General features: G+C 46.9%; 2 protein-coding genes across 5 annotated transcripts in view; one reads left to right on the forward strand and one right to left on the reverse strand.

Moving 5' to 3' along the window:
• Positions 1-2,979: 2,979 nt before the first annotated feature.
• Positions 2,980-24,930, reverse strand: COMMD9 (COMM domain containing 9). Of its 3 annotated transcripts, none has more exons than XM_072759146.1 (8): positions 24,568-24,888; positions 21,927-22,010; positions 19,479-19,678; positions 8,744-8,869; positions 6,847-6,986; positions 5,780-5,814; positions 4,814-4,917; positions 2,980-3,798 (listed from the first exon to the last, which is right to left on the reverse strand). In XM_072759146.1, the coding sequence occupies exons 2-8, from the start codon at positions 21,949-21,951 to the stop codon at positions 3,658-3,660; spliced, it is 771 nt and encodes a 256-aa protein (XP_072615247.1). In that variant the 5' UTR covers positions 21,952-22,010; positions 24,568-24,888; the 3' UTR covers positions 2,980-3,657. The 3 variants fall into 3 exon arrangements, with proteins under 3 accessions (XP_072615247.1, XP_072615246.1, XP_072615248.1); XM_072759145.1 differs by having other exon boundaries at positions 22,634-24,888; XM_072759147.1 differs by lacking the exon at positions 21,927-22,010 and having other exon boundaries at positions 24,568-24,930.
• PRR5L (proline rich 5 like) overlaps positions 24,872-26,943 on the forward strand; it is a 145,310-nt gene continuing 143,238 nt past the window's right edge. The window contains exon 1 of one of the 2 annotated variants that reach the window (XM_026012912.2): positions 24,872-25,358. The gene's annotated coding sequence lies outside the window, so the exon portion shown is untranslated. The remainder of the gene's footprint in view (positions 25,359-26,943) is intronic. The other variant, XM_072759143.1, reaches the window with a different exon arrangement.

A 26,943-nucleotide genomic window follows, 5' to 3' on the forward strand; every position in this document is an offset into this window, starting at 1 on the left:
GCTGATTAGAATCGAGCCCTATACTCTCGGCTGTGGCCTGGCGGATGGAGAGCGCCGCGCCACCAGGAGCACGGGCATCAATGACAGATCTATCACCGCCCTTTGTGCATGGAGTCTGGACGTCCACGCCTTGCCATGTCCCAAGGAAAGGACAGTTTGCAGATATCTGTTCATTACCCAAAGTACTACTGGAAAACCAGACAAGCCCTGAGGAGGAGAAATTTCTTTGAGATCAATAGATAGAATCGAAGATGTTTTTCCGAGATGGGATCAGGCCAGCTAGAAATACGGCGTCTGCAGACAATCCCTCCTCCCTAACAGTAGGAAGCAAACACCTTAAGAGAGCATGTGGAGTGAAGGGTAGCAGACGTTCACTGAATTTTCTGGTTATTTGTTGAATGCCCCTGAGAGGCCGTGCACCCAGATGGTTCTTTTCAGGTCGACGTGGCTAAAGGAATGATCCTAGAGGAGGACACAGGCAACACCCTTTTTGAGCTTGGCCACAGTAACTTCTTGCAAGATACATCCATGAAGGCAAGAGAAACAAAAGCAAAAATGAACTATTGGGACTTCATCAGGATGAGAAGCTTCTGCACAGCCAAAGAAACAGTCAACAAAACTAAAAGACAACCTACAGAATGGGAGAAGATATTTGCAACTGACCTATCAGATAAAGGGCTAGTATCCAAGATCTATAAAGAACTTATTAAACTCAACAGCAGAGAAACAATCCAATCATGAAATGGGCAAAGGACATGAACAGAAATCTCACAGAGGAAGACATGGACATGGCCAACAAGCACATGAGAAAATGCTCTGCATCACTTGCCATCAGGGAAATACAAATCAAAAACACAATGAGATCCCACCTCACACCAGTGAGAATGGGGAAAATTAACAAGGCAGGAAACCACAAATGTTGGAGAGGATGTGGGGAAAGGGGAACCCTCCTGCACTGTTGGTGGGAATGGGAACTGGTGCACCACTCTGGAAAACTGTGTGGAGGTTCCTCAAAGAGTTAAAAATAGACCTGCCCTACGACCCAGCAATTGCACTGCTGGGGATTTACCCCAAAGATACAGATGCAATGAAATGCCGGGACACCTGCACCCCGATGTTTCTAGCAGCAATGTCCACAATAGCCAAAGTGTGGAAGGAGTCTCGGTGTCCATCGACAGATGGATAAAGCATCATCGACAGATGATGGATAAAGCAGCTGTGGTCTATGTATACAATGGAATATTACTCAGCCATTAGAAATGACAAATACCCACCATTTTCTTCGACGTGGATGGAACTGGAGGGTATGATGCTGAGTGAAATAAGTCAATCGGAGAAGGACAAGATGGGATTATAGGGTCTCATTCATTTGGGGAATATAAAAAATAGTGAAAGGGAATAAAGGGGAAAGGAGAGAAAATGAGTGGGAAATATCAGAGAGGGAGACAGAACAGGAGAGACTCCTAACTCTGGGAAATGAACTAGGGGTGGTGGAAGGGGAGGTGGGTGGGGGGTGGGTGGGGGTGACTGGGTGACGGGCACTGAGGCGGACACTTGATGGGATGAGCACTGGGTGTTATGCTATATGTTCGCAAATTGAACTCCAATTTTAAAAAAAAGAAAAAGAGGCCAAGAGGAAAAAAAAAAAAAGGGAATGACAGTCAACTGCCCAGACACTGATGCTGCTTCAATTTCCTTTCTCATGGATGCCCCTGGGAGGCCCAGAGAGCAGGGATCTGGAGATCTGACGGTGGGTCACAGGGACCAGAACAGAGGGGCTGAGTTCACAAGGCTGCAGTCAGCCTGACAGTAGGACGAGGGCTCTCAATCCGCAAACACTGGGCTGGCTTCCAGGGTCCATGAACTCTTGCCACTGAATATAAGAAACAGAATGTTCATTTCCTACGGGAAGGATCCACGGCTTTCATAGATTATCAGTGGACACAGCCCCCAGAGGGTTAAAAAAACCGCCATGCTAACAGAAGGTTCGCTCGGCTTCTGACAAACAGCAGAGGAACTCGGGATTTTTTCCGGGACATTCCTAGCATCTCGGGAGTTTTCTCATCTGTATTTCAGCTCCGGTATTTTCCAAATGGAGCTAAAGTCACAGAACTCCACGTCCCTTGCACAGTCCTGTGTGGTAGCAGGAAAACGAGACAAATCTGGGCCCAGGTCCTAATGAGACCATTTACCAGCAGGCGACTTCACCTCAATGAGCTGATTTCCTCATCAATAAACGGAGGATGGTGGCGTTCGTTGTCGCACCGACCCCGCGACACTAAATGAAACAGTGACTGCAGAGCTTTCCACCTTCCTTTCTTTTGAGAGTCAAAGCAAACGTGATTGAGCCTTTCTCAACCGCCGGCATGCTGATGAGTGCTTTCAGGGACCCGGTTTCTGAATCCTCACAGCAGCCCTGGGGACCAGGTACTATTATTATCATTTAATTTTTAAACATGGGAGGGGGAGAACCGAGACTCAGAGGCCAGGCCCCTCGCCACCGAGGGGCAGAGCTGGCTTCCAGCCCTGGCAGCCCAACTGGAGCCATCTTGCCACCCCAGGGCTCTGCCTCCAGCCCCCTCCGCGTCCCCACGCACCTCCCAGAACCGCCAAGACAAAGCACGCAGATGACAGGCAGGGCGCTGTCGCCATGGGGTGATGTGGGCCACGAAGGGACAGCCCTGCACATGCCCGTGAGAGGCCGCCATGACCAGGAGGGTTCAGCTCCGTGGACTGCTTGCACCCCGGCTCTTGGCCCTTCGGACAGGTGCACACCGTCAGCCTTGCCTTCTTTCGCTCCACATGGCAGATGAGCACATGCAAGGTGGTGAGGGGCGCCAGCCTGGTTGCAGGTCGCCCTGGGCTCCCAACCTAGCTGAGAATTAGAAGTCGGGATCAGGCTTACGAACGAGGGAGCGCTGGCATAAAGGCAACAGTGCACATCAAGGACAGAGGCTTCGAAAAACGTGACCAGAGGCATTAAGGTTTTAGAACTGGTATTTATTTCCAGTCACTCCCACTTCTTTCCCTGAAATGACTGCATTACATCAAGGAAGGGCCCTCTGGCTTCAGGAGGGAGGAAATCAGCACCCATCCCAGACTCCCTGTGCTGGAAGGAGGTCAGGCAGGGTTGAGGCGGCTCGGGAGGGCTCTGGCCGTAGGTCGGGGTGGACCACACCGCAGTGGCCCTGCTCCGTAGGATCTGCCCGGCTCCTGACAGAGAAGCTGCACCACTGGCATCACCCGCTTGATTGCCTCCCTGTGTTCCGGGCTGGAAATGGACTAATCAGACCTAATGCAGGAAAGGCACTTCTTAGAGGAGCCCCACAATGTGGGCCTGAGCTTTCCAATCTGCCAGACAGAGGTGGCTGATGAAGCAGATGCCCCCTCATGGTGGTGATGAAGTCTTCCAGAGATGGAGGCTTCTGCTCACCAGCTTCAGAGAGGAAAGGATGATGAGTGAGGAGAACAGCGTGGGGGCACAGCCGCCTCCTGCCAATCCAGCTGTCCTTCCAGATGGCAGCCCCCTCCCGGTCCCCACCACCCGGCCTGTCGACGATGGCGCAGCTGCTGCTCTGGGGTAGTCCATGCGCTGGGAGGTGCCCCACCTCTGGCCGGCAGCTGGGGCCCGGCGGCGGGGCCGACAGCTGGCTGGGGTTATTTGTTGGCCACCGCGGAAAGCTGGTCACGGATGCGGCCCAGGCCGTCAAGCATAGTGTCCAGCGTCTCCTTACTCAGCTCCACGGTGACAGCCGAGATAGAGGGCTTGTCTCCACACAGACTAGGATCTTCCTGGATCTGAAAAGAGAACATGGCCCAAATGTCAGAGGCGCCCCTCTTCCCACAAGCCTAGATGCGAGCCCTGGACACGGGAGCCCTCCCGCACTCTGGTGAACCTCTGAAGACAGGCTCCTCGCTCAGAGCGACAGAGTCCTAGCACTGGAGTCATTTAGCAAATGAGGAGACGGAAGGAGATTCCCGGAGGCCTGGGAAGGGGGTGCTCAGGGCGGGTATCAGAGAAGCCAAGTTCACTCAGTCCTCGGGCCCCTGACTCTCAGCATCCGAGTGAGAACACACTGCACAGGCCCATACATGGACCCCTAGAGCACAGAGGGCTCTAGGGGTGCGTGAGAATCCGTGGGGATGCAGAAAAACCATTACAGCTCCTGGTTATATTTATTTGATTCTTTAAAAACAAAAGTAAACCCTGCCAGTGTTTAAAAATTTAGCTGTTAGAGGCACCCTTTTCATTTTCTTACGGGCACTGCGTTCCTGGGTGTGTGGTTAAGTAAGTACAGCATCACAAAACAAACCCTAACAATGGATATGTGGTTTAAAAAGATTCCTGCAGAGATCTGTAAAGTGAAGGTAACACCGAGCACACGAGAACGAAGGTCTGATCCTTCTCCAACTGCTAACAGGAGCTCTTGCGCAGCCATGTTACAAGCAGTGGCAGCACATGAGGAACCAGACAGGCCGAGAAGGCCACCTGCACCCCGATGGCATGCCCCCACTGTGAAAGCTAGACTTCCCCGTTAGTGTCCAGGTGGACTTCAGGGAGCAGAAAACCATTTTTAAAACTCGTGTTTTGTGTTTGTCTTATCATTTTTCAATTTCAACCTTCAGGGTCTGTTTTATTATGTCTATAATGTGTTAATACGGTACTTGGCACATAAAGACTGCATGGGGGGTGCTGAATTTTCTTCCGTGGGGTCGGAGGTCCCAGAGCTCTTTGGGAGCTTTGATGGTGCGTGCAGGGGTGCTGAGTCACTGGTGCCCCTTCTTCCCTTCTCGTGAGCAGCAGCGGGCGTACCTTCATCTGGAGCAGGCAGGTGGGGACGGCCATGCGGCTGATGCTGTCGGAGGAGGTCTTGACGTCCACTCTCCAGTCCAGGTCGACCAGGCGCGGCAGCGAGACTGCAAAGGAGATGGGCCGGCTCAGTGCTCACGCCGCTCAACTTACCAAGCCCTTCCTCCAGGTCAGGCAGGCGAGGGCTGGGTCATGCTCCTGAGCCACAGGGCAAGTCCCTCCCTGGGCTCCAGGCCACCCACCCTTAGCACTGGTTCATGGTGGGCGTGCGTGGGGGCTTCTCCCGGCACGTCCAAGCCTCCAGATGTCAGCACAAAGGCACAAAGTGAGAGATGACACAAGGCAGAGAGATGAGGATGGGGCTGGAGTCTTAGGAAACGTATAAGCTACCACGATGGCAGGAAGAGGTTTGGTTTGAGAGGGAGAGTTGGCCTGAAGATGGGTGCTACCATTTCCAACCTCTGAGCCTGTTTCCTCATCTGTAAAGTGGGGATAATCTCAGCCTCACTCCCAGGGGCACGGGGAGGGCTGGATGAGCTCATGCTATGTTGTATTGACACGGTGACCAGTTCAGAGGAAGTTTAGGAACCATTATTAAACACCCACTTATATTCAATACTTCTAACTAATTCCACCACTGTTTTTTGTTTTTTTTTTCCCCTAATGGAAATAGAACTGTTTAAAAAAAAAAAAAAAAAGAACTGTTTTAATTATTTTACTTTCTGCTTTGGATGTTTCTGGAGTTTTTCTTTTTTTTTTTTTTTTAAACAACGTATTTATATTAAGTTTATAATCAGGAAAAAAAAAGAAAAAGTGAAATTAAAAAGAAAAGCACAACACACACTGTTCAGTTTGGGATGAGGTTAAAGCAACGTTGAGGTTTTGGTTACAAGCTCTGGCCACCTGGCAGGGTTCGAGCCGGGGCCAGGAAGGAAGGGGAGGGAGGAAGGCGGGTTTCTTGGTACTCACTCTGATTTGCTTGGGCTTCAGTTCGCCAAGTAGAGCTGTTTAAGAGGGAAAGATGAGGAAAAAAGGACAGAGAAGGGATGAGAATCGATCATGAGAGAGGCCGGTGGACCTGGCCTCTACCCTGTTTGGGGTCTTCCAGCCTCTCATCACTCCCTCGCAGGGAAGGAGCACAGAAATGTTTCCCACCATTGCAGAGCCAGTTTTTTGTTTGACAAAGCTCCGAGACGTAAAGGCCACACATGCTGCTAGTGTTCGTAGCTTAGGAGGGAAATGAAAAAGGAAAGGCTTAATGAATTGCATTCTTACTGTGCTACCTTCTAAAAGTCAACCTACTCTCTTTTATCGAGCACCTAACCCCACAAAGTATTGCATTTTATGCAAAACACACCCAAATAGACCTGCCTAATGCTACAGAAGGGAGCATCATAGTGAGATGCTAAACAGAGGCAGAAATAAAATGTGGTCACGTGTGAGAAAGCTTCTAAATAAACAATAAAACCCTTGGGGGGCAAGCAGGCATAATCTGCTATCTACCCAAGATTTCTGTTTAAGCCTCCTGCTGACCAGCAGTTAATCAGTCCTGCTTAAATTGTATGTATCTAATGGGTTTTCCCAGAAAATATTTAGGTAATTCACAAAAAAAACAAAAATGATCAATCAAATGTATGAAAAAGGTATCTGACATCACTACTCTCAAAGATATATAAACTGAAATGAGGCACATTTCCCATTTGTGAGTTGGGGGAAAAAAAAATTCCCTCAGTGCTGATGAAGGTGGGGGAAGGAGAACCAGCTGGTGCGACCTTTCTGACGGTCAACTTGAGAACACAGAGCAGAAGCCTCAGGAAGGAGATAATTAAGCATGTGAGCAAAATGTCCACAGTAAGTCAAAGTGAAAACTACCAATGGCCTCAACATCCAACACTAAGGAATTTCTTAACAAAATTACACAGAATTTCTTTATGAATATACTTAGCCATTAAAAATGACACTGAAGATGAGTATTTATTGACCTAAAATATTGTTACATAAGTATTACAAGGAACTATCAAGAAATGAGCACTTACACATGTTCTAGGATGATTTTCGTCAGCAGGTTTTTGAGGTTCTGGTGGAAATTTTCAGGAAAGAGAGCCAGGATCGCCTCGGCAGAGGACAGGTCACGGAACACCGCCAGCCTGGTGAGGCGGTGCAGAGCTTGGAGCAGCTGCAGGATAGGCCTGCGTGGTGAGAAGCGGGGCGGGGGGCAGGGCTCTATACCCCCGCTGCTGGGGAGAGGGCCTGCCACACACCGCCACACATCCCAATGGTCCCACGGGTCCTGAGGCCTCTGTCACAGATGCTGATGCCCAGGTGCCTTGGCCCACCTCTAAGTTACCTACTGCTTTAGAAGACAGGTGTAGCTGCCTGACATAGGAACCTGTCAACATGCCAGAAACTTCTGTTTGGGAACAAAGGGTTAATAAGTCCCCTCTCCTTGTGCACAGACTCTGACCTTCAGTTCTAGTCCCTTCCCTGGTAACATGAGAGAAGTGAAAAGTCAGCTGTGTTACTAGGCAACACTGCACTGGGCCTCTGCCTCGGGACTGGGAGGTCTGCAGGAACTCCTGAGCCCACAGCTCTGGGCCCCCCGAGTGTGGCTGCATGCTGCCTGCCAGACCCGAAGCTGGGCTTGCTGAATTGCTACCAGGGGTACTGGCTCCTGCGGGGTTTGGGCTTTGAATCCAGGGTGTCCTTGCCCCTAGGCTGTCATCTAAAAGGGCAAAGAAAACAAATAGATGGCGGTGAGCTGTGTTGACTCCCCTGTGGAAGAGGAGGGCCTGACACTGCCCTGCTAGTTTGCTGTGCTCTACCCTAGGTCCTTCCAACTGAATCTGTAGCCAAGGATGACCTGTGGCTGCCCTATCAGTACAAGAATGCTTAGCTGAAACTGAGAAGACTCGAGGTGACTGCTTTACGGCTTTCTCTGATGACACGGGAGGCTGCTCAGCTGCAAAGGCACAACCAAGTGGTGAGGGGATGTTAACCCTCCACGGATGAGGGGTGAATGTCAATGGATAAATGCCCAACCTCCCTGCCCTCCAGGGTGACAATTCTGGGGTGTGTTCCCCAGGGTTTCTTACAGAATCCCAAGATTGAGCCCCGTTGCCCACAGCAGTACCCAGTCATTAACACATTCTTTCATGGCTCTGCCTCTCTTCCCTGTTAGATTTTCCCCATTCCCTCCTTTATGCTTTCTAGACTCACCTCCCCAGGTAATTACTAACAGCCAACTCTCAGCCTTAGGCTCAACTTTTGGGGAACCCAAACTAAGTCTTCAACTCACTTCCATAATCTGGCTGCTGCCTTTTACTGTTCTACAGCTGACTTCAATGAACAGAGCCCTGGTTTAAAAATAGTAATAATAATAATGTAGGCCTGTTTGAATGAACTCCTATTTTAGGAGCCTATTTGCCCTAAAAAGAGAAGGCTGTGAGTACTGCATAAATGGAGTCACCTCCCTCTTCCTCTTAGCAACCAGCTGAGGTCAGGTAGGGTCCAGCAGCATCCCCCTGAATCATATTCAGGTCTCAGAGCCTCTGCTGAGTGTCCCCTAAGAAGTCTTTCTAAGCTACCCGGCTGACAACCTATCAGCAGCGGCAAGTTAGAGGGGTAAAAAATCACAAAGATTGGCTTTTGTCCACGCTGTCTAGGGAACAAGTCTGAAAAGGAAATGGCCGGGACCTCTGATCCTGGGTAGAGTTCTCCCATCTTTGTCTCATTTATCATAAGGAAGTGAAGGTTCAAAGATAATAGCTTTTAAGTTTACTAGCATTAAAATAAAAATCTATTTTAAGTTTGTTACAATGTCAACAGACATTTCAGGGGAAAAATTTCCTTGGATGTGGCAACGACTGGGAAGTTAAGAAAGAGACTAATGAGCTGAGAAGCCAGTGGCCAAAGGTCATTTCTGACCATACTTACTTGCTCTGCTTCCTCCTGGGTCACAGACAAGCTGGAGCATGTCATATCCAAGAGTTTTTCTGAGCCAAGGGCTGAACTGGGAAAGCTCTCTTGGCACAGCTGTCTGACAACATCTTTTGAGGAGGCCTATGAATTAATTCACAGATGGGGAGAAAAAAAAAAACCCATTCAGAGTCTGAAAATACATGTTTCAGAACATAATACTGTCTCAGGCATGGTGTGATACCTTTGAGACTCAAGACTTAAAAGTGCCTAGGACATTTCCAGTTGTGGAGAGATGAAACAGATGTACTTTGCCTTATTTTCCCTTCTCAGCACAACTGAACCTGCTGGGCTCTGTGTAGAAAACAAACGTGAGACCACTCTGAGGTGGGGAGGGGAGAAGACGGGCCTGCTGTGGGCCTCACCTGCAAGACCAAGAAATGACATGGCGGTGAGTTTCCTCGATTTTCTCTTCCAAGTAGGGAGCTGGGACCTTCATCCCCATGGAGTGGCAACAAGTCCCACCACCCCATGGTATTAACAGTAACAACAGGCCAGAACTTCCACCCCTGCCCAGCAGTAACAAGGAACCCCCACTTCTGGGTGTCAGCAGGAGCCAAGTGCAGAACCTGGACTTTCCTCTCCATCAGGTCGTAATGAGGCAGAAACCCTCCAGAATCTCGGAGTATAACACGAGAATGACCAGGTTTCAACCAAAAAAATCATTCATCATACCAAGAACCAGAAAGATCTCAAATTGAATGAAAAAAAGACAATCTTTAGATGCCAACGTCAAGATAAGAGATGTTAAAATCATCTGACAAAGATTTTAAAGCAGCCATGACAAAAATGCTTCAACCAGTAATTACTAACATGCTTAAAACAAATAAAAAAGCAAAGGAAAAGAAGATGCAAAAGAAGAACAAAATGGAATTTTAGAACTGAAAAATACAATAACTAAAATTAAAAGTCTGGTAGATGGGTTTAGCACAGGAATGAAAGGGACAGAGGAAAGAGTCTGTACACTGGAACACAAAGCCACTAGGAAATTACCCAGTTTGCACAGAGGGAACAGACTGGAAATAATAAACAGAGCCTCAGGGATCTGAGGGACTATACCAAAAAAAAAATCTAACATTCATGTCATTGGAGTCCTAGAAGGGGAAGATAAAAGGGGCGAGAATGAAAAAGTACTTAAAGAAATAATGGCTGAACATTGTCCAAGTTTAGCTACAGACATAACTGTATGCATTCAAAAACCTAAGCAAATTCTCCAAGGAATAAATCCAAAGAAATCGGGTAGCCCTGGTGGGGCAGCGGTTTAGCGCCACCTGCAGCCCGGGGTGTGATCCTGGAGACCTGGGATCAAGTCCCACATCGGGCTTCCTGCATGGAGCCTGCTTCTCCCTCTGCCTGTGTGTCTCTGCCTCTCTCTCGCTCTCTCTGAATGAATAAATAAATCTAAAAAAAAAAATCCAAAGAAATCCATACCAAGATACATCATAATTAGACTCCAGGAAACTAAAGGCAAAGAAAAAGTCTTAAAAAACAATATCTTATCTGTAAGGAATAATCAGAATAATAGTAGATTTCAAATCAGAACTCATGAAAGCAAGAAGAAAGTGGTACAATATTTCTCAGGCATTGGAAGAAAAGAACTGTCAACTCAGAATCCTACACCCATCAAAAAATATCCTTCAGAAAATGAAGAGGAAATCAAGACATTCTCAGATGAATGAAAATTATGAAAATCTGTCACAAGACAAAAGAGGTTCTATTAATAGAAAGGAAACAATAAAAGGAACCTTGGAACATCAGGAAGAAAGACAGGACACAACAAGCAAAAATAAGGGTAAATATGATAGACTTTCCTTCTCTTGAATTTCTAAATTCTGCTTAAAAGATGAAGCAAAAATTGCAGCTCTAAATGTATGAAGAGGAAATATTTAAGACATTATATCAGAAATGAGGGAAGGGATATAAAGGGAAGTAAGGTTTCTACTTCAGCTCTAACTGGTAAAATGATGACACTAATAGACTGTGATGTTATGGATATAAATGTAATTACTAGAGTGACCACTAAAAAGATTATAAAAAGAAATGCATTTTAAAATGCTACAGATAGGGATCCCTGGGTGGCGCAGCGGTTTAGTGCCTGCCTTTGGCCCAGGGCGCGATCCTAGAGACCCGGGATCGAATCCCACGTCGGGCTCCCGGTGCATGGAGCCTGCTTCTCCCTCTGCCTATGTCTCTGCCTCTCACTCTCTCTCTCTCTCTCTCTCTCTCTCTGTGACTACCATAAATAAATAAAAATTAAAAAAAAAATCTCATTTAAAAAAAAAATAAAAATAAAATGCTACAGATAAACCAAAAGGGAATTCCAAAAATATGTTCAAATAACCCACAGGAAGGCAAGAAAAAGTAAAAAGAAACAAAAAACACTGAAGAGCAGATAAAAAAAAAAACCCAAAAAATTAAATGGCAGACTTAAGCTCTAATATTCAATAATTACATTAGCTATAAACAGTAAATTAAATATGAGCTGCAGATATAACTGTTAAATGCTGCCTGTGAGAAACTCTCTTCAAATATAATGATAGAGAGATTAAAAGGATGGGAAAAGATATATCATGCGAATACTAATGAAATAAAATCAAGAGAGGCTACAATAATATCAGACAAAGTAGCCTTCACAGCAAAGAAAATTACCAGAGGCAGAAAGGGACATCACATGATGATAAAAGGTTCTATCTCCTAAGAAGACATCCTGAATATATATGCACCCGGCGAGAGAGCCAGAAAACATGAGAAGTAAAAAGAGAACTTGGAGACAGACAAGTCCACAAATACAGCTGGAGACGTCAACATCCACCTTTCAACAACTGATAGAACAACCAGACAGATATTCAACAGGGACACAGAAGATTTCAACAACACCATCGATCAATCTAATCAACGCTTATGGAACACTACCCAGTAGCAAAAGAACAGTCTCTTCAAGTGCCCACTGAACATCTACCAAGACAGATCATATTCTGAGCCATAAAACAAACCTCAAATAACTGAAATCGTACTGAGTGTGTTCTTGGTGACCACAATAGAATCAAACTAGAAATCACTAACAGGAAGAGGAGAAGGAAGTATCCAAACACTTGGAAACTTAAACACACTGCTAAATAATCCACAGATCAAAGAGGAGCCTCAAGGGAAATTTTAAAAATTACACTTTAAAAGTTATACTAAATGCATACAAATGAAAGGAGAAACCACAAAATTTTGGGGACACAGTCACAATAGTGTTGAGGGGAAATTTACAGCATTAAACACATATAGTAGAAAAGAGTAAAGTTCTCAATCAATACTCTAAGTTTCCATCTCAAGAACATAGAAAAAGAAGAGCATAATAAACCCAAAGGAAGAAGAAGGAAACAACAAAGAGCAGAAACCAATGAAATTGAAAGCAAGAGAAAAAAAAAAATCAATGAAACAAAGAACTAGTTCTTTGTCAATAAAATTGACAAACTTTTAGCAAGACTGGCAAAGTTAGACAGGAGACACAAATTACCAATATCAGGAATGAAACAGGGCGTATCGCTACAGATCCTGAAGATTTCAAAAGGAAAATAGGAATAACTACCAATAACTATACACACAAATTTGGCAGCTTGGACAAAATGGATAAATTCCTCAAAAAACACGAACTACCACAGTTCCCCCAATATGAAACTGATAATTTGAATAGCTGTATCATGATTAAGGAAATTGAATTCATAATTTAAAACTCCCCAAGAAGAAATTTCCAGGCCTAGATGGTTTTGCTGGAGAATTCTAACAAACATTTAAAGAATTAACTAATTCTACACAATCTTTTCTAGGAAACAAAAAAAGGATGGAACATTTCCCGATTCATTTCATAAAGCTAGTATTACCCTGATATCAAAGTCAAAGATTGTACAAAAACATAAACAAAAAACAAGTACACAGTCCAATATCCCTCATAAAGACAGATGCAAAAGCCCTTTATTAGCAGGGCCCCCCCGGGTGGCTCAGTGCCTTTGGCACAGGTCATGATCTCAGGGTCCTGTGATCGAGCCCCTGCTCAGCAGAGAGCCTGCTTCTGTTTCTCCCTCTCCCTCTGCTACTCCCCCTGCCTGTGCTGTCTCTCTCTGTCAAATAAAGAAATAAAATCTAAAGAAATATATATTAGCAAGTAGAGTTCAGCAATATATAAAAAGGATTATTCACTATAAATAGGTGGGATTTACTCCAGGGGTGCGAGGCTGGTTCAGTATTTAAAACTATGTAATCAGGGCAGCCCAGGTGGCTCAGTGGTTTAGTGCTGCTTTCAGCCCAGGGTGTGATCCTGGAGACCCGGGATCAAGTCCTATGTCAGGCTCCCTGCATGGAGCCTGCTTCTCACTCTGCCTGTGTCTGTGCTTCTCTCTCTCTGTGTCTCTCATGAATAAATAAATTAAATCTTTAAAAATAAATAAATAAATAAATAAATAAATAAATAAATAAATAAATAAATAAAATAAAATAAAATAAAATAAGATAAAATAAAACTATGTAATCAGGGCATCCCGGGTAGCTGAGCAGTTTAGTGCTGCCTTCAGTTCAGGGCGTGATCCCAGAGACCCGGGATCGAGTCCCACGTTGGGCTTCTGACATGGAGCCTGCTTCTCCCTCTGCCTGTGTCTCTGCCTCTCTCTCTGTTTCTTGAATAAATAAATAAATAAAATCTTAAAAAAAAAAAACCCTATGTAATCTACCAATATTCACAGGCTGGAGAGAAGAAAATCACATAGTATCAATCAATGCAGAAAAAGCAGTTGACAAAATTCAATACCCATTCTTGATGAAAACTCTCTCCTAAGATTAAGAATAGAAGGGACCTTCCATAATTTGATATACAGCACCACAAAAAAAACCCCTAGAGATAGCATTATATTTCATGGTGGAAATCTAAAGTAAGGAACGAGGCAAGGATGTCTGTGGATATCACTCTTATTCAACATAATGCTGAAAATTCTAGCCACTGAAATAAGAAAAAGGAATAAAATATATACAGATCAGAAAAGTAGAAACAGGGGCACCTGGGTGGCTTAGTGGCTGAGCGTCTGCCTTCGGCTCAGGGCATGATCCCGGGGTCTGGGATCAAGTCCCGCATCGGGATCCCCGTAGGGAGCCTGCTTCTCCCTCTGCCTGTGTCCTTATTTGCAGATAACATGATTGTCTACACAGAAAGTCTCAAGGAATGTATAAAAAACCTAGTAGAATAAGTGAGTTCGGCATATTTGCAGATACAAGATACATACACAAAAAATCAGTTGTATTTCTATATACTAGCAATGAATATATAAACACTGGAATTAAAAGTACATTATCAGGGGCATCTGGCTATATCAGTCGGAAAAGCATGGGACTCTTGATCTCAGGGCTGTGAATTCAATCCCCACGTTGGGTGCAGAGATTATTAAAAAATCCATAAATAAACTTTTTTAAAAAAAGACTTAGGGCAGCCCAGGTGGCTCAGTGGTTTAGCGCCTGCCTTCAGCCCAGGGCGTGATCCTGGAGACCTGGGATTGAGTCCCACATCAGGCTCCCTGCATGGAGCCTGCTTCTCTTTCTGCCTGTGCCTCTGTCTCTGTCTCTGTCTCTCTCTCTCTCTGTCTCTCATGAATAAATAAAATCTTTAAAAAAAAAAAAAAAAGACTTATTCATTTGAGAGAAAGCGAGAGAGGGTGAGAGAGAGTGTGCATGCAAACTCATGAGCAGGAGGGAGAGGGACAAGCAGACTCCATGCTGAAGCTAGGAACTAGACATGATTCAAGCCAAAACCAAGAGGAGGACACTCAACCAACTGACCCACCCAGGTGCCCCCCAAATAAATAAGCTTGAAAAAAATAAATAAAAATATATTTTCATTTGCAACTGCCCCCCAAAAGAAAAATACTATGGTATAAATCTAGGAAAACATGCACAGGACTTGTATGCTAAAAAATTACACAACACAGGTGAAAAAAATCAAAGATCTAAACAAATGGGGGGATATATAATGGATTGGAAAATTCAACACACTAAAGATGTCAATTCTCCCCTAATTGATATACAGGGCTAACACAATTCCTATAAAAATCTCAGCAGGTTTTTTTTTAAAACATAGACACAATCCACAATCATTCTAAAATTTATATAGGATAGCAAAGAAATAGCTCAATAGCTAGAACACCTAAAACGATTTTGATAAAGAATGAAGTAGGAGAAATCAGCTTGATTTCAAAATTTATTACATAGCTACAGAAATCAAGACTGTGAGGTATTATCAAAGGAATAAACAAAGAGATCAATGGAACAAAACAGAGAATCCTGAAATAGACCCACACAAATTTGCCCAACCGATTCCTGACAAAGTTGCAAAAGCAGTTCAATTGAGGAAAGACCGCATTTTCAATAAACAGTTCTGAAACAACCAGTCTCAGGCCAATAATAATAATAATAATAATAATAATAATAATAATAAATCTCAAACTGTCTCACACATATCATACAAAATTAACTCAAAATTGATTATGTACTTAAATGTAAAATGTAAATGTAAAAAAAACTATAAAACTTAAAAAAAAGAGAGAAAATTTGGAGATCTATGGCTTGGCAAAGAGTTCTTAGACATGACACCAAAAGTAAAATTCATAAAAGGAAATATTGTTGGTAAAATGTACTTCATCAAAATTAAAACTTTTGCTCTGCAAAAACTCCTGTTATGGGTTGAATGATGTGCCTGTAAAATTCATATATTAAAATCCTAATTCCTAGTACCTCAAAAACGTGATCTCATTTAGAAACAGAATTGTTGGTGACATAATTAATTAAAAGGAAGTCACAGGGTGGACCCTAATCCAATAGGACTGGTGTCTTTATTAAAAATGGGAATGTAGAGGGATGCCTGGGTGGCACAGTGGTTAAGCATCTGCCTTCAGCTCAGGGCGTGGCGGGATCAAGTCCCACATTGGGCTCCCCACAAGGAATCTGCTTCTCCCTCTGCCTATGTCTCTGCCTCTCTATATATCTCTCTCATGGATAAATAAATAAAATCTTAAAAAAAAAAAAAAAAGGAAATTCAGAGGGGTGCCTGGGAGGCTCAGTCAGTTGGGCACTGGACTCTCGATTCCAGCTTAGGCTGTGATCTTGGGGTTATGAGATCGAGTCCCATGCTGGGCTCCATGCTGGTGGAGCCGGCTTGAGATTCTCTCTCCCTCTCCATCTGCTTGTCCTCTTCTGTACCACCCCTCCCCTGCTCACTCTTTCTAAAAGAAAGGGAAGAAAGGGAAAAAGGGGGGAAAAAAAGGAAATGCAGACACAGATGCAAAAAGAAGAACACCAAATGAAGATGAGTGCAGAGATTTACAAGCTAAGGTACACTAAATGTTGCCAGCAACCAACAGAAGCCAGGAACTAGGCATGACACAGAGTGTCCCTCACAGCCCTCAGGAGTCACCAATCTGGCTGACACCCTCATCTCAGACTTCTAGCCTCCAGGACCATGAGACGATAAATTTGTTGGTCGAGCCACTAAGTGTGTGGTACTTTGTTATGGCATCCCTAGTAAACGAATATACCCTTATGAAGAGGATGACAAGACAGCTACAGATTAGGAGACAATATCTGCAAACCACATACCTGACAAAGAACTACTGTCTAGAATATATAATCTCAAAAAACTCAAAAGTAAGAAAGCAAACAACAGAATTAGAATCTAGGCAAAGACATAGACATTTAACTGAAGAAAATAAACAGATGGCAAATAAACATGTGAAAAGACATCCAAAATCATTAATCATATGGTCTCATTCATTTGGGGAATATAAAAATTAGTGAAAGGGAATAAAGGGAGACAAAATGAGTGAAAATATCAGTGAGGGTGACAAAACATGAGAGACACCTAACTCTGGGAAATGAACAAGGGGTAGTGGAAGGGGAGGTGGGCGGGGGGTTGGGGTGACTGGGTGATGGGCACTGAGGGGGCACTTGGCGGGATGAGCACTGGGTGTTATGCTATATGTTGGCAAACTGAACTCCAATAAAAAAATTTAAAAAAAAAGAAACATTCAAATTAAAACCCCCACAAGATACAAATGCACACCTGTCAGAGTGGCTCAAATAACATACAGTGATGACAACAAATGCCGGCAAGGATGGGGACAAACAATATCACTGATGCCTTGCTGGCGGGGAGGTGAAGTGGTACAGCCACTCTGAAAACAGTTTGGCAGTTTTTTCAAAGCAAAAACAAAAAACAACTAACCACGCAACTACCCAAATGATCTGGCGATTGTACTCTCCTGGGCGTGTATTCCAGATAAAGACTGGTGCTCATATCAAAACCTGCACACAAATGTTTATAGCAGCTTTATTTGTAAGAGCAGAAAACTGGAAACAGTCTCGATGTCATACCATGGAATACTACTCAACAGTAAAAAGAAAATAACCATTGATCCACACAACAGAGATGAATCTCTAGAGAAATAGGCTAAGTGAAAAAGCCAATCGCAAAACGTTCTATACTGTATGATTCCATTTACAGAACATTCGTCAAATGACAAAATTATAGAAATGACCAGATCAGTGAATGCCAGAGGATAAGGGAGAGGGTGAGGGCACTGGAGAAGTGGATGTGGCCATAAAGGTGCATCAGGAAGGATCCTGTAGTGATGGCCATGTTCTGTATCTTGAGTGTATCAAAGTCAATAACCTGGTTGGGATATCATACTATAGTTCTGCACAATGTTTCTATAGGGGGAAACTGGGCAAAGGGCAAATGGAATCGTTCCGTATTACTTTTTACAACCGCATGTAAATCTATAATTACCTCAAAATAAAAACCTAATTTTTTTTCAAGATTTTATCTATTTACTTAAGAAAGAGACAGACAGGGCAGCCTGGGTGGCTCAGCGGTTTGGTGCCACCTTCAGCCCAGGACCTGATCCTGGAGACTCGGGATCAAGTCCCAAGTCGGGTTCCCTGCATGGAACCTGCTTCTCCCTCTGCCTGTGTCTCTGCCTCTCTCTGTCTCATGAATAAATAAATAAAATCTTAAAAGAGAGAGAGAGAGACAGAGAAGAGAGCATGCCAGCATGAACAGTGGGGAGAGGGAGAAGCAGAGGGAGCCTGAGGCCAGGCTTGATCCCAAGACTCTGAGATCATGACCTGAGTCGATGACTGAGCTCCCAGGTGCCCTGAAGTAATTTTCTAAAAGAGAAAATACACAGAACAGGAATGAGAGTGAACTACTGCTACATAATGGCAAGCAAAAAAAAAAAAAAAAAAAAAAAAATATATATATATATATATACACACACACACACACACACACACACATATATATGCCATATATCCTATTTATGTGAAGCTCAAATGGGCAATATTGAATTGATTGCCCTGCAAGGACAGGGCAGCCCAGGTGGAGCAGCGGTTTGGCACCTGCCTTCAGTCCAGGGTGTGATCCTGGGGTCCCGGGATCGAGTCCCACGTCAGGCTCCCTGCATGAAGCCTGCTTCTCCCTCTGCCTGTGTCTCTGCCTCTGCCTCTCTCTCTCTCTTATGAATAAATAAATAAAAATCTTTAAAAAATAAAAATAAATAAAAGCAAGGACAGTGGTTATAACGGGGCAGGTGAGGGAGGTAAGGAAGCAACAACAGAGAGACTCCTGCAATACTGGTGATGTTTGGTTTTTGAGCGTAGGGAGGGTTCCATGGGTGTGCAACAGGCCATTGAGCTGTGTGCACTTACGATGTGCGTACTTTTCTGTGTTATGCATTTAATAATACTGTTTTAAGATTTATTAAAGAAAATAAAATCAAGTCCATACAAGGAATAGGCATAATAGGGTGGGTGTGGGTGGGCCGAGCGGCCACGAGGAGGGCGTTGAGGACCGGGGCTGGGAGCTGGGAGCCCTATAGGACTCCCTATAGCCCTATGGACTCCCATCACGACTGCTGGGGGCTGGAAGCTGATGATGCACCTGTTGGGGATACACCTGTAACCATCGCGGAGCAGCCGCTTTTAGGGATGGAGGACAGAAGGGGGCCCTGCGGAGGCTGCTGAGACAAAGGACGGGACCGCCGGCCAGCTAACCGCGAGGATGCTGCGCCACCAACTGCGGAGAGTCACCACCTGGACTGTCTTCATCCGGAGTTAAAACAAAGGGGGGAAAGGGAGGGGGAGGGGGAGGGGGGGGAGAGGGGTGTCAAAAAAAAAAGTCCCAACCGGATCTTCCATTCTGTTAGAAAGGCAAATCGACGCGTGACGTCTGCAGAGGTGAGCAGGGGGCAAACAGAGGTCAAACAGGTCACTCCCACCCACCCGTCGTCCCTTTGGGTTGGAAGGAGCCACGTGATGCTTCGGAGGAGCCTCAGGGGCGTGTGCGGCCCTCGTCCCGCGGGGCCGCGCAGGACCGAGCCTTCTCAGCGGTGGGGGGCGGGGGATGGCGGGGGATGGCGGGGCGGGGGGGGGATGGCGGGGCGGGGGGGGTTGGCGGGGTCAGCCCCGGGCGGCGTCCACACCCATCACCGTCGCTGCCGCCCCCCCCCCCCCAGCCTGCCGGGGCAGCATCAACCTCGAGCCCGCTCTCAAGAGGCTCCGGAAGCCGCGAGGCCTGAGTCATGGCCCCAAATCACGCCCCGTTTGGCCCCAATTCCCATTCCGTCCCAAGGCCCCGGGACCGAGGCCTCACCTCGCCACGGTTTTACTTTACCTTCAGCAGGCTCTGGAGCGCGGCAAAACCCTCCGCTGTCAACGCGGCCATCTTCCACGAGTCACCTGACGGCGACACGCGGGGAGACTGGTCACGTGGCTCCGCCGCCGCCGCAGGGCATGCCGGGGGCTGTAGTCTTTCGGGGACGGCGCGGGAGGCAGCGATCACTGGCGGGAGTCCAGGCTGACTTAGGGATGCACCTGCAGGTGGTTTTCACACCTTTGGTTAGTCCCCTCCCCAGTGGCCGGTATCAAGCGGCAGAAGAGATGATATGTCGCTTCTAAGATTATTGATAAAGGACTGCAGCTTTTTTTTAAAATTTTATTTATTTATTTTAATTTTTTAATTTTTTAATAATAAATTTATTTTTTATTGGTGTTCAATTTACCAACATACAGAATAACACCCAGTGCTCATCCCGTCAAGTGCCCCCCTCAGTGCCCGCCACCCAGTCACCGCCCCCCCCCCCCCCCCCCCCCCCCCCCGCCCTCCTCCCCTTCCACCACCCCTAGTTCGTTTCCCAGAGTTAGGAGTCTTTATGTTCTATCTCCCTTTCTGATATTTCTCACACATTTCTTCTCCCTTCCCCTCTATTCCCTTTCACTATTATTTATATTCCCCAAATGAATGAGACCATATAATGTTTGTCCTTCTCCGATTGACTTACTTCACTCAGCATAATACCCTCCAGTTCCATCCACGTTGAAGCAAATGGTGGGTATTTGTCGTTTCTAATGGCTGAGGAATATTCCATTGTATAATTTTATTTATTTATTCATGAGAGAGAGAGAGAGAGGCAGAGACACAGGCAGAGGGAGAAAGGAGTAGGCTCCACGCAGGGAGCCCGATGTGGGACTCGATCCCAGGTGTCCAAGGTCATGACCTGGGCTGAAGGCAGCGCTAAACTGCTGAGCCACCGGAGCTGCCCAGATTGCAGCTTTTGGATACTCTCTTGTGTCTGCACCTTTTTCTAGAACCTCTTGCCCTGGGGGAAACTAAGCTGTCCTGTTGTGAGCAGCCCTCTGGAGAGGTCCGTGTGGGCAAAGAGCTGAAGTCCCTGGCCGAGAGCCAGCAGGACACCGAGGCTGCCAGCAACCTCATTAACTGAGTTTAGAAGCAGTAGGCTCCGCAGAGCTTTGGGATGACTGTAGCCTTGGCCAACATTTTGACTACGACCTCATGAGAGTTTCAGAACCACTAGCTGAGCCAACTCCTGGATTTCTGATCTTCAAGAGCTCTATGATTATAAATGTTTGTTGCATTAAGCCACTAAGTTTGGTGATTTGCAACACAGCAGTAGTAACTAATACATAGAGGCCACACAGCATAGAGGACTTAGAATTCCACCCACGTTTGGATCCCAACCCTGCATGTTATTAGTTGTACTGTGAGCAAATTCTTGAACTTCTCTGACCCTCGGTTTCCACATCCTTAAAACGATGTGGATCACACCTACTGCAGAGAGCAGAGCTGACGGATACGTGCTGCCCCCCTGGGGAAGACATCTGGCCTTGTGGGCAGGTATGATAGGAGGGGACCCCCCTGGGCTCCAGTCAGTGATAGAGCCTGCAACCCTGCACCCTGTCATCCCAGGCGGCCACTACCATGATGCGTTTAAAGATTTGTCTGTGGTCTGGAGAGCTTCCAGCAATTGCTAAACCATAAATGTTTTCACAGAAAGGAACAGAATAGAATGTCAGAATTTATTTCCATGATTTTGGTCCCACTACCTGGTCTTTGTTAGGCCTAACCTGATTTCTTTCCGATTCTGGGTATATGAGCTTGTGCTTTCATTTATTTAATGAACTTGCCACGTGCCTGGCTCCCTTCTTAGCTGCTCACACTTACTGATTTGCTTATTTCCTTTTTTTAAAAAAGATTTATTTATTTATTTATGATAGACATAGAGAGAGAGAGAGAGGCAGAGACACAGGAGGAGGGAGAAGCAGGCTCCATGCCGGGGCCCGACGTGGGACTCGATCCCGGGACTCGATCCCGGGACTCCAGGATCGCGCCCTGGGCCAAAGGCAGGCGCCAAACCGCTGAGCCACCCAGGGATCCCTGATTTGCTTATTTCCTATGACGATCCTATGTGATACACACACAGAAACACACACAGCACTATTATTTTTCCCATTTTACATAGGAGGAAACTGAGGTACAGAGACATTAAGTAACTTACCCACGGTCACACAGCTAAGTAGTGGAAGAGCCCAGATTCAAACTTGAGTAGCTGGGCTCCAGAGTCTGTGCTGTTAACCGCTCAGCTGCGTATGTCTCATTGTCTTCCCATAGCTGAGAACTCCTGCTTCTTCTGTCTGGATATCTGACTACCTTTCCGGGGGGGGGGGGGGGGGGGGAGCGGGGCAAAAACAGTCTAACGGCGTTGTTCCTGGACCATCAGCCCAGTGGTGTGATGACAGACAAGATAATGAGTGGAAGGGGTACCTTGGGAAACAGACTCAGGCTCCATTCCTGGCTCCTGTGTGCTTCTGGCAAGTTACTTCTCTCCCTGAACCTCAGTCTCCTCTTCTGTAAAAAGGAAACAGCAATTAAAATACCTTTTGACCCTTATGGGGAGCTCAAGGATGATTTATATCCCAAAGAGAGCGGGATTATTTATTTGGAGATTCCGTTTTAGCCATCTGGCAGCTGCAAAGAGCAGAGCATTCCCGTGCTATGAAAAAGGGTTGCCCTAGGGTGATCGGCCATCCCGGTTTGTCCAAGAATGAGAGATTTCATGGGACGCAGCACTTGCAGTGCTAACACTGGGGCGGTCCTGAGCAAACCAAGCTAGTTAGTCACCCTCACTTGGGCCTGGAGCCTTTGAAGAAAAGCATCTTTTTTAGGGCATTTGTCCTGTCTTCTCCGGAGGGGCTGATATGAAGAGAGCAGCATGGATGCAGAATTTTTAAATAGAAGGTGAGTAGAGGCAGCAATCCTGGTTTGAGAGTTTTTTGTTTCTGCTGCTGCTGCTAGCTGTATTGGGAGGTAATTCGCATATACAGTTTCCTCCCTCGAAGTATACAATTCAGTGGATTTGGGTATATTCGCAGAGTTGGGGGACCATCCCCACAATGCAAGACCATACTTACCACCAAAAAAGGAAAACCACACCCTTTAGGGATCATTCCCCGCTTCTCGCTCCATCGTACCTCAGCCTCAGGCCACCACGAATCTCCTTTCTGTCCTCTCAATTGATCTCTTCTGGTCACGTCATACACATGGAGGCAGATGCGGTTGTTTTCATCAATTTCTTGCACTTAGCCTGACGTTCTCAAGGGTCACCTGCATTGTGTATCGTGTAACAATACGTCATTCCTTTTGATGGCTGAGTAATTTCCTTTGCCTGGATAGATCACATTTTGTTTATCCATCCATCAGGTGATGGATATTTGGGTCCTTTCTGCCTTTTGGCTGTCATGACTAATGCTGCTGCGAACACTCTTGAACAGACTTTTGTGTAGATTTGTATTTCCATCTCTCTTAGAGTATATACTCAGGAGTCACAGGGTAGCCCTGCGTTTAACTCCTTTTTTAAGATTTTATTTATTTATTCATGAGAGACACAGAGAGAGAGAGAGAGAGAGAGGCAGAGACACAGGCAGAGGGAGAAGCAGGCTCCATGCAGGGAGCCTGACGTGGGACTCGATCCCGGGACTCCAGGATCACGCCCTGGGCCGAAGGCAGGTGCTAAACCGCTGAGCCACCCAGGAATCCCCTGTGTTTAACTTTTTGAGGAGCTTCCAGACTGTTTCCCGGAGTGGTTGTGCCATGTACCTTCCCATCGGCAACGTCTGAGGGGTCCCATCCCCCCACATCCTCACCGACACTGGTTAGCATCCATCTGATTGTAGCCATCCTGGTGGCTGTGAAGTGGTGTCTCATCGTGAGCAAGCTTGCTTCAGAGTTGAAACTTGCAGAGCCAGCACATGCTATCATTTGGCCTACTGATGTTCACTTGAGGTGACTGATGGAGATTCTGGGGGCTTAAGCCCCTGGTCTTTCCTTTGGGCTGCCTTCTTTATCAGAGGAACACCTGCAGGAGGTGGATTAGGCCAAGGGGCCCATGGTCCTTTAGGGAGAGCACCCTCATTTTCCTGTTTTCCCTTCTTCTCACTCTCATTCCATGGATGGAGAGGAGGGCAGGTGTCCACAGAGAAAGGGGCCGCCACCTTTTTGGTCTTATGCCACCTGCTTTAAGTCAAAGGCTGGTGTTGAAGTGGCCTGATCAGCTCATTGGGACACTGCTGGCAAGTTGGGGACAGAAGACTTGAAAATGACAGGCGCACCCTGGCTTGGACATGCTGCCTGTGTCCAGATGACACAACACAGGCTGCATGATCTGGGGCTCCCTTTGCACTCACAGTGTCTTAATTAATTAACAGAGTATTTCAAAATTAGGAAGTGTGACCTGAAAATCCAGAGGTCTGGCTTTTCTCTAAAAATTGGCAGGCCTAGCCATGCTGCTCCCACCTTGCACGTTGCAGCAGTTGGCTGGAGCTGAGTCCTGGCTGCCTCCCTGAAGATAGGCACGGGCTCTCCAAGTCCCCATGGTCCACTCCGTGTATGTCACAGTCAGTGCCCCCCCCCCCCCCCCCCCCCCGCCGCGAGTCGTCACCTGCCTTCTCTCTGCCAGAGCGGAGTATTCGTTAGTGCCCGACTTGCCTTGGGGACCGAATGGGGTAAAGTTAGGTCATAGTCGATGACCAGGCTGCGTTTATATTTGAGATGCTGGGTTTCCAGCTCTCTGCATCTCGTCTCACCACGAACCTAAGCGAGTTGCAGGCGGCATCTCATGTCCCATTCATGCTTCTCATGGGATTGGTCTGGGTTGAGCACTGTTCTGAGAGCTTTGCACGTGTAAACTCATTCAATCCTCACAGTGACCCGTGAATATTCCCAGATTACAAGTGGGAAAACTAAAGATCAGAAAATGAACTCATAATCTGTGGGGAATTCGTGGCAGACCAAGGATTTGAAGGCAGGAGCAAACAGGGTCCTTTTGTGAGCTTGCAGATAAGGCAGTGCTGGGTCCATCTGGGGGGCGGGGAGGGTGATCAGTTGAGGCTGCCACATAATGACTCACCTGGCCTTGCGACCACTGCTAGCGTGCTCCGCAGCCCGGCACTGGTCCTGGTCAGGGGCCGCTCCCGGAGGCCGGGGGTTGGAGGAGATGATGGCCTATGTATTTGGAGACATGATGTCTGTGATTCTTTTCAGCTCTAACTCCTGGTGAGCCTCTGAAAGGCAGCAAAAGAAGAGGGGCGGGAGAGGAGGCCGTTTGTCGATCCGTGATGCCTGGAAGGCCAGCAGGGGCCCTGTTGGTCTCTCCTGGGGGAGTGTTCCCCTCTCCCCCCACTTCGGAACCCCGGGAGCTGGGAGCCCGCAGAGTTCTTCTCTGGGCTCTGGCTGGCCCAGAGGTCGCGGTTAGGGAAGTCCAGAGCGCATCAGGCTGGGAGGGCCCTGTGGCCTCATTTCTCAGCCTCCCGTCCCCAGGAACAACACAGAAGTGGCTGGTAACACAAGGCATTGTCCTCACACACAGGGCCTCTTTGTTTTCCCCGATAACACAGAGAGGAGGCTGTGACAATGGCCTTGAATGGCACTTTGCTCTCCTTTCTCCAACGTTATACTTGTGTTTTTCAGTTCTGGAATCAGCTGGACAATTATTTCCTGCGGGAGGTATGGGCTTTTCATCTCATCCGCCTGCCTCTCCGGCAGTCCTCAGGCTCTGGGTCGGTGGGAACTGACTGAAGACCCAGGCCCGGGGACAGCCGGGCCCACCAAAATGTCACCTTCGCAGGAGGCTGGAAGGCTGTGGCACCTCACCACCCCCCTGCAAGGTGGGACCTGCCCTGGAGGAAGGAACCAGACCAGGTAACACGGGAGATGGGCTGAGGGCTGCTGACAGGGCTGGGGCCCCGAGGCAATGGTGGACGGTCCAGCCTGAGGAGGACAAGTTTCTGTTTCCAGAAATTGGAGAGAGCCACCGCCGGTTGGCAAACGAGTCAATAAGCAAAAGCAACCGAGGTCAAGTTTGCAGCCTCCCAGGTAGAGGAGCACTCTGCCTATCTGACCCTCATTCAGTGCCTCTGATGTAAGCGGGTGACAAGAAACTTCAGGCCCCGTGTGGGTTTATGGAAATGACTGTTCCCTTAATAACAGCTACCGTTATTATTATTTTTTTAAAGATTTTATTTATTTATTCATGAGACACAGACAGAGAGAGGCAGAGACACAGGCAGAGGGAGAAGCAGGCTCCATGCAGGGAGCCCGATGTGGGACTCGATCCTGGAACCCCAGGATCACACCCTGGGCCGAAGGCAGGCGCTAAACCGCTGAGCCACCCAGGGATCCCAACAGCTGCCATTATTAAGCTCTTCCTGCATGCGCTGTGCTTGTGTGCACGTTACTATAGGTAACATACTGATGGCAATTATAGCAAACACCTCCAAGATGTGTTTTCCATTCTTCCTTTCCAGGCAGGCTGGCCCTAGAAACTGTGCTTTTCTTCACAAGCTTCTTATCTCATGTTCTTTATGATAAATCACGGTTATTGCAAGGTTTCACCTTGAGGGGCAGTGAGGTTTAGTGAACACTATGTGTATTGAGTCCTTTGCCCTGTGCCAGGCAATGTTCCAAGCATTTTTGCATCTCTGTCCTCATTTATACCACGCAATAACCCCGCCGAATGGATACTTTTATGGTCTCTGTTTTATTGAGGAGGCAATTGCAGTCCAGGGGAGTTAAGTGACTCTCCCAGGGTCACACAGCTGCCATGTGCCAGAGGCAGGATTTGAGCTCAGTTCTCTCTGCAGTGCTGTGTGACTCTAAAGCCTGCCCAGCCCCGAGGCTGGCCTGGAGTTAGTGCCCTCTTCTGGGTCATGAGGTATATAGAGGGTGGCATTCTGTCCATGGCTTTGTCAGACACCTGCACTTCTACATTATCAGTTTGGGGAATGCAAGAGGCCTTAAATGGTTTGTCTGTTGTTAGCTTTTGCCTTGCTTGGTGAAGATGGAACTGCCAAATGGAGGCAGGGAAGGAATTTGCAACGATAATAATTGCGCCTCAAATGCCATCTGCTGCTTGGCCAGAGACCGGGCTGAGCTGCCACACGTGCAGGAGGATGTATGTTAAATAAGCAGGCCTCCTCGAGTATATTCAGGAAGCCAACTTTATTTTTGTTTATTACTGCCCCTCAATTTTTTTTTTCCTGTGGTGTCCCAGTCTTTCTTTGCCCCAGGATAAAAATCAGGGCAGGCCCGCGAGGCTTCCGGCTACCTTTCTAGCTCCAACACTGTCGCAGTTCAGTAGTGGCTGTGTTCAGGTCTGTGGAATAACCCAGACCTTCCAACGTTGCTCCAAGGGGAGACTCCTTCCTCCTCCAGCTGGGGCCTGGAGCAGGGAAAGGGAGTGTGTTGTCGGCCTCCTGCTTCCCACCTATGCTTCCATCTGGCTCAT

This window comes from Vulpes vulpes, chromosome 5 (genome assembly GCF_048418805.1).
Source record: "Vulpes vulpes isolate BD-2025 chromosome 5, VulVul3, whole genome shotgun sequence".
NCBI lineage: Eukaryota > Metazoa > Chordata > Mammalia > Carnivora > Canidae > Vulpes > Vulpes vulpes.